Source organism: Gigantopelta aegis, chromosome 4 (assembly GCF_016097555.1).
Source record: "Gigantopelta aegis isolate Gae_Host chromosome 4, Gae_host_genome, whole genome shotgun sequence".
In the NCBI taxonomy this organism is placed as follows: Eukaryota; Metazoa; Mollusca; class Gastropoda; order Neomphalida; family Peltospiridae; genus Gigantopelta; species Gigantopelta aegis.
Window position 1 is genome coordinate 110,968,622 of NC_054702.1, and position 15,123 is coordinate 110,983,744.

Below are 15,123 nucleotides of genomic sequence, written 5' to 3' on the forward strand. Positions count from 1 at the left end.
ATACAAGCGTCTTAGATAGACTAAGACTGAGTCCCATGTTAAAATGAAAGGAAGAACCGAAAACAAACTAAAACTTAGTTATGAGTGAATGTACAATTGCATGATGGAAGGAAAGCCAATTGTAACCTGTGAGTTATACTCATTTAAAAGAATGATCAATTATGTACAAATCACGCGATTAAGTTGATTAATGCAAATTATTTATTACAGTGAATCTCTGTGTAAACTGAGCTACTGTAAATATTTTACAGTTATATTGATCCACAAATGTATAGGTTATGCTATAACAAGAAACCAACTAACTGGATGTCGAACCTGAAGAAATCAGAAAAATTTCAGTTCAATCACAGATTTTGATGCCCTACAAAAAACGCTGACAACCCCCACCCCAACCCTCAACAACCCCCACAAACCCCCAGAAAACCCCCCAAACACTCACACACGCACACACACACACACACAAACCCCATACCAAACACCAGCCTCCATTACCCCCCCCCCCCCCCCCCAACAAAAAACCAAATACAGTGCAGAATGGTCCCTAGACATTTCAGTCCCAAATATACACTGTTCTATGGTGATATTGGTGTTTCGGCCCCAATTACTTCAGTTTCAGCAGATTATTTTTGGTACGGTATTTTAATAAATACCATTCTTGAGTCATTGTATGCTTTATTTATCATGTTTATTCTTGCTTATTAAATATTAATCAATGCATACACATGGGTTTTATTTTAAGAAGTTTACACAGTCAATATTGTATTTGGGTAATATATTGTAACAGGCCTTCCATTTTCAAACCACAGTAATAATGTTGGCCTCATCACAATAGATACACAATTTGGCTCTAAGGTTTTGTTAACCCAGTATGAAGTTAACGTAAAGGAAGGGACAATTAAGGCAACACTCTGTGTATCATTTCGGTACGTAGGTTAAAGGAAGGGACAATCAAGGCATTTGACCTGGTATGCATATTCAGCGATATATAATGCACATTATTGCTTAATATCAGCAAGTATAATCTTATAGTTAATTAATAAAATGGTTAAATTTGACGGCTATTATATATAACGGGTGCAGCCGTTTTGTACAATCTCAGTGAGTACGCCGAGCTGGTGGTTACGTAATACTTAATGCGTAATGTCAGGAATGAGCCTTAGAACTAGAGAAACACAATCTACCTGGTTTTTGCGGGATGATAAATAGTCATACATTGCAATGTTCTGTAATAATACACATCCCAGTAAGCCAGCAATAAGTATATCCAGCACTATATAGATTATTTACAAAATAAAATACCATTGTCAAAGTGGCTACACAACAAGTCGAAATAATTAACAATGTTTTGTCCATGCATTAAAGATAGAGTAAACTCAAACAAGAGCCTTATGTTTTGGGAAGATGCGTACCCAGACCACCAACACATACTGACACTTTAACAAATGAAAAACGTATAACTTTAGAATTAATAAAAACATGATTATTCATGCTAACTGGGGGCAGCCATTTTGTTTAGTTTTTGTGACGTCTGGTGATATAGCTTGGGGCGAAGTGACGTCAGCTCCGTCCATCTGCTCTATGCACAGTGTAAACAAACGTTCTAATTTACGACACGGCGCTTTGCTTTCATCAACCTGACTTGTAAAACAACATAAATGATTTGATAGTATAATAAACTATTTAACTAAATATATTTCAATTTGCATCAATAGAACGAAATGGAGTTATAGTATTTTAATTTTTTTTTAAATCCAAAAAAAAATGCATATTATTAAGTCTATTGGTATGCTACGTTCGAGCAAAAACGACCACTCACGATACCCAAGTGATAATTTTCTTTTCTTTGGAACTACGTAATTGGTCAGTTTTGTGATTTTAGATTGAAAAGTCTACTTAATCAAGGGATTTACAGAATTACTTACAATAATAAAGCAAGACGGCTGATCGATTACGATTAGAGGGATGTCCGTGCGGTTAACACACAATACCCTGTGATCTTAATAAAAGAGGCACGTCTTTTTAGTGTGTCTAGACACAGTGTCTGGGGACCGTCTAAATATATACCTGCCAATCAGGAACCACAGGTACAGGCCATGGAAAGAAAAGACCAATTAACTAAGAAAACACTCCGATTATTATTTCAGTACGTGGGTTAATTTATGTACAAACCATAATACAGTTATTTCAACACTTTGATAATGGTGGTTTATTAATATATAATTGTTGCTGGCTTACTGGGATGACTATTATTACAGAATATTGTGATGCATCCGCAAAAGTCAGGTATGTTTTGTTTCTTCAGTTTGAAGACTAATTCCTGACGTGACACGTTAGGTATTACGTAACCACCAGTTCGCCAGAGGGCGTATTCACTGGGATGGTACAAAATGGCTTCACCTGTTATATATAATAGCCGTCACATTTAACCGTTTTATTAATTAATTATATGATTATACTTATTGATATTAAGCAATAATGTGCATTATATATCGTTGAATATGCATACCAGGTCAAATGCCTTGATTGTCCCTTCCTTTAACCTACGTACTGAAATGATAAACAGAGTGTTTTCTTAGTTAATTGGTCTATGCTGTTAGTTGCTTCTACCTGTGATTCCTGATTGGTAGGTGTGTATTTGATTGGTAACCAGACGAGCCAATTAATTGATGCTGTCTAGACACAAAAATACATACCGGTATTGTAGATTATTACTTGTCGCCCCTAAAATGGTATGGACATGGTTTATTACTGTAAATAGTTCTGTAAAACTATTGATTAAGTAGACTTTTCCATCTAAAACCACAGAACTGACCAGTTACTTAGTCCCAAAGAAAAGAAAATTATCACTTGGGTATCGTGGGTTGTCGTTTTTGCTCCAACGTAGCATATCAATAGGCCTAATAGTGTAAATTTTTCTTTGGATTATTTAACAGAGAAAAATACTATAACCCCATTTTGTTCCGTTAATGCAACTTGAAATATATTTAGTTAAATAGTTTATTATATTATTACGTCATTTATGCTGTTTTACAAGTCAGGTTGATCAAAGAGAAGCGCCTTGTCGAAAATTACTGCTTTTGTTTACACTGTACATACAGGAGATGGTCAGGAGCTGACGTCACTTCGCCCCAAGCTATCCCACCGGACGTCACAAAAACGAAACAAAATGGCTGCCCCCAGTTAGCAGGAATAATCATGTTTTTTTATTAACTCTAAAATTACGCGTTTTTCATTTGCTAAAGTTGGTGGTCTGGGTATGCATCTTTCCAACACATACAGCTCTTGTTTGAGTTGACCCTACCTTGACCCATCACGAAAACAGTAAAGGCTAATTTCAAATCTAAATAAAAAGAATAAGTCATGTGAACACATAAGATATTTTATTTATAAGTAGACCCCCCCCCCCCCCCCAAACAAATGGTAGTCAAAAAGAAATGTTCAATCATCAAATGGGCAAGACTGTTTACAACTTAATTGTTTATTTAATCCATGGAAACAAATCCAAAAGTTGACAGTTTATTCCAAAGGCAGATTGTGTTTATTGTTAAAGCTGACAGCTTGCAGAATGATATCACTGCTGCAATGACTCAGCTCTAAGAAAAACTTATCTTTTCAAGTAGGGAGTTGACAGGTCGCATAATATATTGTATAATATATCGTTCCCTCTGATGACACATGCAGTCTTCTGAGAATTAATAACTTCACCAGATTGAGACTGGATGACTTGGCTGAATGCCTTCGCTACAATAAATACACTCAAAAGACATCACTTCATTATATCGTTGAACGAACAGAATATTAATGGTTCCGTCAAATGAATGACTACATTACACAAACAGTTTCACCAAATAAACGACTTCGTTAAGAAACAGCTTTGACAAATTAACAACTTCCTAAAATCACAAAACAAACACCTCTTTCGTCAAACAACTTTGTCAGATGCCACTGTTGATTGAACAGTGTATCCAGCAAAACTGAAACTATTTGCACGCTTCTATCCACTTTGATATGAGGAGAAGAAGAAGCATCATTCTCCTCCCTTAACCACTGAACTGTTGGTCTTTATGTACCAGGATTCAAATCTTGTGGACCAGCAAGAATTAACTATTCATTGGAAATAAACTGTGTCTCAAAAAACAAACGTATTTCAGGAATGTCAGTTTACAAAATTTAGTTCCATCTGGTATTCATAAAACATTATGCCAGGACCAACACAGGTTTCATTATTTATTTAAAGTCACTGGTGTTTTCAAAAGATAACTATAATTTTTTAGGTAATCATAAAACAATAAACCAATCACTGAACCATAAACTCTGTCCTTCCCTGACAAACTTAGAATGATCAAAGATGCCAGTCATTGAGGGTCAAGACCTTGCTATCTGGCTAACCAAACCACAAACAATTTCCCCTCTATTTCTCATTGGTCTGTCATATAAGATAGTGGTTATGAGTTCCATTTGTTTGAAAGAAAATGGAAAACTAATAATAATATTACAGTAAATTACATCTAATGATAGTAGATAATATTTGGTAAGCTATATTAAATCCAAATGTATTTCTAAAGGTGTAATGAGTAAACTGGGGATATTGTTGAGGAAGGGTAATTTCAGTACTGGTATTCAAAGAGGAACGTTTTCCAAATTTATCTCGAATTCCATTTGTTTTTAATTGTCTGAACAGTGTTTTTAGGTTTTCAGCTGTGTGTCTAAAATTTCCCCTATTCTCTGTTCAAAACTTACAATATTAATGCTGTGACTGGTGCAACCCTAATCCCTGGGCCAATGTTAGTACCCAACCACCAAATGATATTAAAATTGACAGATTTTAAAATTGTTTTTGTAACCCACTTTCATTTTCTTTATTATAGGCCATGGTGATCAGGAACTCTTTTCACAATTACATACTCGAGTCGTTCAAGGTTTACCAAAAGAACCAACGGAATGGAAAAGGTAATGACCTATAGTCCATCCTATCCTTCAACAAAAATGTTTTTATAAATGATTTCAGTTTGATTTGACGTGAGAAAAAAGTGAAAGAATTTTGGAAATAAAAACACCAACTATTTTTGAGTGCAATTTAGAAAACAATCTGTTTATAAATAAATAACTTGTTGTAAAACCCATAGTATGAAAAAAGGTGATCCCTGTGGGAAGGACTATAAGTTTGGTAAATACATTCCATTACTAATTTGAAAATATCTCATTTAAAAATTATTTGTCATATATAAATCTACCACTGTTTGGCTTGCTCAGTGTTTATTTGTCTGTGTATCTGGTTGCATGTGTTCATAAATCATGCAGACCTCATGCTGAGAATGAAAATTTTCAATGTGGACCATTCACCTCATTCTTTTTGGTTATCTTCTACATGTAGGCACCTGTGTAATGTAATCATGCACAGAGTCGAGTTCAATGACAAGGTTTGGTGAATTCTGTCTAAACCAGAACTCTGAGTCTACTGGAACATTTTGTGACTCCTTTTTGATGTCAGTTTAGACCAAGTCCACTGTTTGTTATTGTAGATACTGATATTCTAAAAAAGTAAAAGTAAAGTTTGTTTTATTTAACGACGCCGCTAGAGCACATTGATTTTTTATCTTATCATCGGCTATTGGACGTCAAACATATGGTCATTCTGACACTGTTTTTAGAGGAAACCCGCTGTCGCCACATAGGCTACTCTTTTTACGACAGGCAGCACGGGATCTTTTATTTGCACTTCCCACAGGCAGGATAGCACAAACCATGGCCTTTGTTGAACCAGTTATGGATCACTGGTCGGTGCAAGTGGTTTACACCTACCCATTGAGCCTTGCGGAGCACTCACTCAGGGTTTGGAGTCAGTATCTCGATTAAAAATCCCATGCCTCGACTGGGATCCGAACCCAGTACCTACCAGCCTGTAGACCGATGGCCTGCCACGACGCCACCGAGGCCGGTCATGATATTCTAAACAAGAAACTGTAATTTTAGTCATTAAAAAGACTCTGTTGGTTGGGGGTGGGATTTAGCTCAGTTGGTTGAGTGCTCGCTTGAGGTGTGTGCATCGCAGGATCGAATTACCTCTATGATTCCATTCAACTGATTGTTTTTTCTCATTCCAACCAGTGCATCACAGCTCATCAAAAGCCGTGGTATGTGCTTTCCTGCCTGTGGGAAAGTGGATATAAAAGATTGCTTTCTGCATTAGGAAAAATGTAGCGGGTTTCCTCTGATGACTATGTGTCAGAATTACCAAATGTTTAATATCCAATAGCCGATGATTAATTAATCACTGTGCTGTAGTTAAACAAAAACAAATTATTGGTTGGAAACACCTTAGTACCATACAAAGGCAGCACAGGACAGTGTAGAGCATTGTTAACCATTTGTTTTGTCATCATTAAGGTACTTAGCCATACTAACATGATTAGCTATGCAGAAAGATAAAAATGTAGAAACTTGATAAATGATGCTTTCCTCTGCATTGCTTTGATGGTAAATTACCTAATTAAGTTGTATATAAAGCAGATCGTATGGAAGACCGCCCCGGACTCTGACTCTGGAAGCCAGCTTTGTTCCGTACGATGCCGACATTCTGACAGAGGAGGATGAACCAGTGCTTGTCAGCCGACCCTACTTTCACATCTTCTGGACAGCATGTGTATGAGCTTTGTTGTATTCTTAATAACAATACACTTAACATACAGGATTCATGTGTGTGAGCTTTGTTGTATTCTTAAAGTGCTGTTCCAGATGTATGATGTATTGAGCTATATCAATCAAGATATTAGTTAATATGATTAGAAAATTAAAAAAAAAAATGTAAAAAAATTATATAACGGTATATTTTCCATTTAAAAATATTCCCCTGAAAAACAGAACCAGCTGAATTCGTTTCGGGAATTTCCGTAAGATTTGATCCGTGACGTCACGAAGGGAACGCCTTTCGATAGTCAGCGCCATTATTCATTGCTTCTTTTGTGTTTATTATGGTTAAACGGCGTGTTGTTGGCGGCTGTAGCAATACAAAAGCCAATAAATTTAGTCTTCACGCATTTCCTAGTAATGTTGCTATGAATAATCTGTGTGTAAATTTGATTAAAACAACGTGAAAATACTGGACAGGAAGAAAATGCCGGAGACCGTTGACTGCAGGCACTTTAGTTTCGATTCGTCCGAACTGGCTTGTCGGCTTAAGCGAGATATGGGAATACCATGTGTTATGGCTTTTAAAAAAAAGATGCCGTACCAACAATTTTTCTGCGACACAAAACAAATGACAACAGCCGATGCCATCCACACCGAAACGACCTTGGGGTGCATATCGTCAATGTCCCAAATTGCGTTATGCTTTCAACTCCGGTCAGTTTGTTTTTTTTCATGCACGGTTCGTGCAATCATCGAGATCCGATTTGTTGTCGTTTGCATCTCGTTCATTTGTGAGATTTTTCTTTACAGTTCGAAAACATTAAAACAATAAAGTACAAACAAGTAAGTATCTATAGCCTAGTCCGTCCCATCCTACAAAAATGTAGGGTTTTTTTGTGAAAAAAAAAAGAAGCTAATTTTGTATGCATCTTAGAAAACAATCGGCTCAGAAATAAATGACTTGTAAATTCCATAGTATAAAAAAAGGCGTTCCCTGTAAAACAAACTATAAATACATTAAATTAATTTTACTATACCTTCCCACAAAGAAAACCTTTTTTCATACTATGATATGTGCTATAAGTTATTTATTTCTGAGCAGACTGTTTTCACAACTGCACACAAAAAAATAGTATTGTTTTGTTGTTTCCAAAACACTTTTACTTTTTTTTTTACGTCATACTAAACTGAAATTATTCGCACAAAAAATATCTTCATGGATGGGACGGGCTAAAAGTCGTTTTGTTTATTTCTTAAAATTAAAATAAGTTATTTATTTCTGAGCAGACTGTTTTCACAACTACACACAAAAAATAGTATTGTTTTGTTATTTCCAAAACACTTACTTTTTTTTTTTTACGTCAAACTAAACTGAAATTGTTCATAAAAACCCCTATCTTCATAGAGGGATGGGGACGGACTAAAAAATCGTTTTTGTTTATTTCTTAAAATTACCGATATCGGGTCCACTTGACTCGTAGAATTCAAGAGTTATTTATCGTCTTCTCTACTACATCACAAGTATTAGAACATACAGTGTAGCAAAATAATTCGCACCAAAAGCTAAAGAACAAAACAAGAATAAAAGTTGTAAATTAGTGGTAAGCTGTCTCCACGACCATTTTCATCGTCATCTGTCAGGCCGGTGGTTCATCGGAAGATGTTCCAGGTTCAAACTGATAAGGCATTATTTTTTGTGTTGCACAAATATTAGTCCAGTCGTCATTACTACACTATTCATCATCGAAAGAAGAATCGCATGATCAATGAGCTTGGCAGTCGCTGTCGGTCCCACTTTCGCTTGCGCTGAAAGTCGTCTCGTGGTAGGTTTCTGTGAAGCGCGTTCCCTTCATGACGTCATGGCTATTTACAGGCAAATGTTTTTACCGAGAATTTTACTCGGTCGTTTCCGGCAGTGTTCTACGGGAGTGATGTTTTAATACTTTTATGGGGCATTTTCGTAATTATTGATTTACATATCGGTGTAAAATATTATTGCATTGAATTAAGAAAGCATTTAATTGTTGAATTTGAAATTTTAGTGTATGGTCTGGCACAGCACTTTAATAACAATACACTTAACATACAGGATTCATGTATGTGAGCTTTGTTGTATTCTTAATAGCAATACACTTAACATACAGGATTCATGTGTTGAGCTTTGTTGTATTCTTAATAGCAATACACTTAACATACAGGATTCATGTGTGTGAGCTTTGTTGTATTCTTAATAACAATACACTTAATATACAGGATTCATGTGAACACATTTGGCATATTCTAGATACACAGTGTAGCTGCGATGTTAAATAAAGCCACACATTTTAATCTGTATTTAACAGGATCAAACATTAGATTCATGATGCACTGCATTAATGTTTTACTGGAGCGTGTACCTGTTTGTTTCAATGTAAGTAAAATAATGATTTTATAATGTGACTGGGAAAGGCCAATACATGCATATATATCTTGTGACAATTATGGCAATTTCAGCTGTGCATTGAAAAAAGTGGTCAATGTATTTTGTGGTTTTTATAGCAGATTCAACCATTTATTTGGGCTGCATTGAACAGGCTGTTATATATAAGTAAAATAAAGAAGTTGATGCATTGGGCGGGATTTATGGTGGGTGTTATGGACAGGTGGCTGTCATACATGTATAAAGGTGGCTATTAGACCAGTATTGACTGTAGTTTCAAGTCATAAATTTATAACTATTTTGCATTTTTGTTTTTTTATTTATGAATTTGAAGTTATATTTTATTGCAGAAGTATTGTATAAATATTTTTGTCTTTTCATACATTAATCAGATCACTCACCAAGTATGGACCGGTCCAAACAACAGCCACATGTCTTTTGTGTATAAATTTAATGTCGTTTTAATATAGAAGTATACACATATAATATATATATTGTTTTGTTTCATGGATTAACCTGACCCAGTCTAGTTTCAACATAAAGACAGCCAATCAAATTCTGTCTCTAATCTTTCATTGTGACTGGGACATTGAAAGATTTCTTCAATTTGTAGGACCTGGAGTCTTACAAGCAAACTGTGAAGGATGAACTTGCAGAATGGCAGGCCGTGCTGAAAAACAAGAACATCCCTGATTGGTTGATTGTGGTTGTCGTCAAAGATGAAAGTAAAGTGAAAACGAAACTCCTGCCAAGGGCGTCGGTGTTGGACAAAGTAAAGAGTGACTTCTGTGGTAAAAACTCTGACAGGTCAGTAAGGAAAGGAATGTTTGTTTTGACACCCCAGCACATTGATCACTGACTGTTAACATTTATGTTAATTGCTAAACTTGAAAGGACGGGATGTAGCTCAGAGGTAAAGTGCTCTCCTGATGTGAGCTCGGTTTAGGATTGATCCCTGTTGGTGGGTCTCAGTGGGCTATTTCTCGCTCTAGCCAGTGCACCACAACTCATTTACCAAAGGCTGTGGTATGTGTTATCCTTTATTTGAGATGGTGCATATAAAAGATCCCTTGCTACTAATGGAAAAATGTAGTGGGTTTCCTCCCTAAGACTATATGTGAAAAATTACCAAATGTTTGACATTCAGTAGCTGATGATTAATAAATCAATGTGCTCTAACGGTGTCGTTAAACAAAACAAACTTTTTTCTTTTTGTTTTGCAAAACTTGATATCAAAAATGAGAGGAGAAATGTATTGATTATACTTTTTTCTTAGCAGCAAGATATCTTTTATAACTCTTCAAAAAAAGAAACTTGACATTGATTTTCAAAGTTTAATAAAAAAAAAACCCTGGTAGACATGATACAAGCAACCAAAGATCAAGATGCCATGGGAAGGGGATTACTCTGTACATGTCCGAAACAGTATCTATGGGAATCCACCTGAAACATGTACACAGGCATATGTGTGACAGAGGTGGGAAAAATGTCAGTATTGGTTATGACCACCACATTGTGGAATGTTCTGCCACTCATGCTGCAGTGCCGTAAGAAGTTGCGGAAGTGTCTGGGGTGGTGGATTCCTCCAGCTCACATGCTGATCCAGTGCATCCCATAGATGTTCTGTTGGGTTTAATTCCAGTGAATGGGCAGGCCAAGGTAATGTCTGGACATTGTGGCACTGCAGAAACTCCTGACTAACACGTGCAACATGAGGTCTGGCATTGTCATGCTGAAACATTCCACCGTTGACATTCATGTGCGGAATGACGTGATGCTGCAGGATCTCGTCTTGATATTTGATGCCCATGAGTGCACAAGAGCCGTCCTACCACCATGATGGATTCCTGCCCACACCATGACACTGCCACCACCAAAATGATCGACTTGTTGCACACAGTTTGGAGCATAATGTTCCCCTCGATGTCTATAGACACGTGTGCATCCATCAGCAGGTGACAGGAGAAAACGAGATTCATCTGACAACAAAACAGTCCTCCACCTGGCACGTGTCCATCTGGCACCACTGCAGGTGCTCCGCTAAGTAACATGGGGTCAAAACGTTACGTGGCACTGGTCTTCTAGGGAAAATTCCTGCCTCCCTCAGCTGATTACAAACTGTCTGGTCAGAAATTCTGTGTAGTCCAGGGCTTTGTGTCGCTGTGGTTATTGCTGTTGTGGTTCGATTTTGAAGATGACACACCCGGATGTATCGATCTTGAGCGGCGGTGGTCATTAACACTTTGAGTGATGTTGTACCATGCCCATAAAGCAGAGATCGTCTGTCTGGAGATGCCAAAATGCCTTGCTACAACTTGTTGAGTTGCCCCTGCTTGCAATCTCCCAATGGCTTTATTGCGTTGAGCTGACGTCAATCTTGGCATTATTGCGTTACCAACAGTGTCATTATGCGGTCTGGTTGAATCACTGCTTATGTGGCCTTTTATGCCCCACCAACGGATGGTTCGGCATGCAAAGTTACTGAACTTCATGATGCACATGCTTCTCTGAGAGTTGGAGTTTGGCGTTTCAGTACAAATGTTGACTATGGCTACGTTTATGTGAATCAAATATGTTTTCTAGTGTTGTTGCATCACCATTTGCTCACTTACTTGATTGTCTTTACGATGTCTTTGATTCTTTAAAAATGATCCGATAGCATTATTTTTATGAATGTCAAGTTTCTTTTTTTGAAGAGTATATGTTCTTTTCTGCAGATAAGAGCACACATCAAATTGAACATATATGACATTGTATAAATATTAAAGTTCTAAAGCTTTTTTTTTATCTCATTGAAAATGTACAAGCTAAAAATGTCAGAAATATGAAATTAATCTTTGGTAGTCGTGCCATTTTTGCATGTACTTTCTGCGATTATATTGAATGTGACCTGTTTAACTATCAGGTGCATTGTACTGACTGAACCACTGAAGACAGAACAGAAATCAGTCGAGTCCTGGAATAATTTCTTTGTTCGACTGCGCAATCTTCTGCTAACGGCATACAGCCGGCAGATGACCAGATTTGAAAACAACATGCGAACCTTGCGCGAGAAACGCAATGAAAAAGGATGGAACTACCATGAATACTTTATAGTTCAAGTAAATATGTTTATCTATGATTTACAATAATTACAATTCTTAAAATATTGTATTTTCAAGTTTTGCATCTCAATTACACATACCATTGCGAAGTAGATAAAGTGCTCAAGTATAAACTTTATTTACTATCATATAAACCTATTCATAAAATGGATTTGAAATGGGATCAAATATGTTCTAACAGAATCAATAAATAATTAAATTGTATTTCTTGATTGACTTTTACTGTTTTATGGTGGGTTTTAAAAAATATTTCAGGCTTATTATTTTATAGTTAAAACTTGATGAATATTGTTCAGATGTAGGAAGAATAGGGACAGTGCCCGCCTGAGGTGAGATGGATCATACGACTCATCTCCCTCGGTAGACCTTTTATCTTTTTCCCATCCCGACCAGTATGACTGGTACATCAACTACAGTGGTATGTGCTGTCCTTTTATGAGAAAGAGCATACAAAACATTCCTTAGGTTATTTAGTAGGATTGACCTATGTAATGGTAACAGCTATTCTCTATCTCTAGACCAAGTGTCAAAGTATCCCTTTGTTAGACACCAACTATAGTCCTTCCCAGCCTCCATGAACATTGGTTTTTGTAAATAATTTCAGTTTGATTTGATGTAAGAAGAAAAGTAAAAGTGGTTTGAAAATAACAAAAAAAAACCCACTATTTTTATGTGCAATTTGGAAAACAATCAGCTCACAAATAAATAACTTGGAGTACACACCATAGTACGAACACGCCATTCCCTGGTGGGAAGCATTATAGTTGTAGTATAAAGTGAGCTTGTGCATGTTTAAAGAGAACTTCCTTTCGTTTCTCTCCAGGAAGAGCTTGCCTTCATGCTGGAGATGCTGGGCGTGTGGGAGGATGCCCTGGTGCAGTACGATGAGCTGGACGCCATGTTTGCCCAGTTTGTGGAGAACCATGCTGCTGGAGGTAGTTGTTGGTGTTGACAGTCAAATAAACTCCAGTAGAATACCAAGATGTCATCCATTTCAGGGCCATACCTGGTCTAGAATAGAAGGGTGGTAGTGTCTTGTCCATCAACACAAAAAGTATCATGGCACAGTCATATAGGATCGTATCAAGTGACACAAAAAGTATGAGGGCACATTCATATAGGATCGTATCAAGTGACACAAAAAGTATGAGGGCACATTCATATAGGATCATTATCAAGTGACACAAAAAGTATGAGGGCACATTCATATAGGATCGTATCGAGTGACACAAAAAGTATGAGGACACAGTCATATAGGATTGTATCCAGTGACACAAAAAGTATGAGGACACCGTCATATAGGATTGTATCCAGTGACACAAAAAGTATGAGGGCACAGTCATATAGGATCGTATCGAGTGACACAAAAAGTATGAGGGCACAGTCATGTTGGGTTGTATCTAGCAAATTCCAAAAGGCACTTTTATGGCTGTTTTTCAAGTGCATGGGTTTTAGTGTGGACCATAACGCAGTATATAGTCATGTAAAAAAAAAATCAATTCTATGGTTATTAATAGAAGATTTCATATGAGCAGTGTAGTTTGTGGTTGCTCTGAGGTTAAAATCAGTCCGTTTCACACACCTGAAAAACCCATATCTTAACCCCCTAGGTATAGCCTTGATTGTATTCAACCTTTATACACTAATGGTGGTTTTTGTCTTAATATTAAGAATGTTTGATCAGATAATTCCCCCAGAACAACACCTTATATTTTGTTGTTTAAACTAAATGCACCAAATATGTTTACATAGAAGCTTTTTTATATATTTTGTTTCATTGTGGTTTTAATATTTTTCTAGTTTCATGGAAAATCAACAAGCACAAAATTCTTGGTAACATTTGTTTTTGTTATCCTCTTCACCATTTTCCCTTCCATTTACGAAGTGTTATAATCATGTTTTAAATTTAAACTGGATTATTGTTGTCTGTCATCTATTAACATTCTCTACTATTACTGAGACTACATTTCCAGCAACTACAACCTAAGACTCTAATAAATGGAGAATAACTGATTACTGTCTTAAGATACCAGCTTTAATCCAGCTTTAAGGTTAGAATAGTGAATGCCACGAGGGTGTGCCGAGCGACTTTCACCATTCGACCTGAGCAGGATAATGCTGATATCTTAAGACAGTAACCAGTTATTTGATTTATCCTGCAATCCACATTAAATGAAAAAATAGTGAAATGAATTGTCTTAATTCACAACTTTACCATTTTCCAATGTAGTATATCCATACATGTTGAAAACTTTGTTGCCTACAATATCTATACATCAAAACAAAATAATAAAATAAAATAAATTATCATCCATTAAAGGCTTTTGTATGAGATGTCGGTTGCACTATAATTTGCGATATCTCCTGTAATATCTCCGCAGGAGATATCGCTTCTTATAATCTTGATTGGTCAAATTTTAATAAACAAGACAATGTTTTGTTATGTCACTGTGTTTGTTTCAGCGCTAAACCTACCATTAGTGACGTCACGCCACTGCCGTTCTGCTAGTTAACAAGTCTACCGCTGACATTCAACCCACATTACTGACATAGTTTACAACTGTCACAAATGAAAAGAATGATAATGAATGATAAAAAGAATACCCACTTCGTGTCTTGTGATATCATAATTTATTAGCACTCGTTGATAAAAGTATAAAATACTTGGCAAGCCTCAGATTTCATACTTTTATCCACTCGTGCTGATAAATTATATCACAAGACACTTGGGGAGTATCCTCTATTAATATGAATTAAAAAATCTAACAAATATAATAAACAAAAAATATGATTTTCTGATTTAAAAGCAAACATTAAAATGTTTTCAACTCACAACCCACCCACCCTTAAAACAGATAGTTGCAAATGCTTTAAACTGAAACTAGAAATGTAAGCACCTTAAAAGAAATCCTGTGTTTCAGCAGTGTTCATTGTAAACCCCCTCAGTAATTTAGCAGTTTTGCAGTACCA

The 15,123-nt window shown here is 36.3% G+C and overlaps 1 protein-coding gene across 2 annotated transcripts in view; it reads left to right on the plus strand.

Annotated features, from left to right (window-relative positions):
- Nucleotides 1-20: 20 nt before the first annotated feature.
- LOC121371768 (trafficking protein particle complex subunit 10-like) overlaps nucleotides 21-15,123 on the plus strand; it is a 66,421-nt gene continuing 51,318 nt past the window's right edge. The window contains exons 1-6 of one of the 2 annotated variants that reach the window (XM_041497900.1): nucleotides 21-128; nucleotides 4,869-4,950; nucleotides 6,508-6,643; nucleotides 9,663-9,856; nucleotides 11,955-12,150; nucleotides 12,977-13,088. In XM_041497900.1, coding sequence (XP_041353834.1) covers nucleotides 89-128; nucleotides 4,869-4,950; nucleotides 6,508-6,643; nucleotides 9,663-9,856; nucleotides 11,955-12,150; nucleotides 12,977-13,088 — 760 coding nt within the window. In that variant the 5' untranslated portion in view covers nucleotides 21-88. The remainder of the gene's footprint in view (nucleotides 129-4,868; nucleotides 4,951-6,507; nucleotides 6,644-9,662; nucleotides 9,857-11,954; nucleotides 12,151-12,976; nucleotides 13,089-15,123) is intronic. The other variant, XM_041497901.1, reaches the window with a different exon arrangement.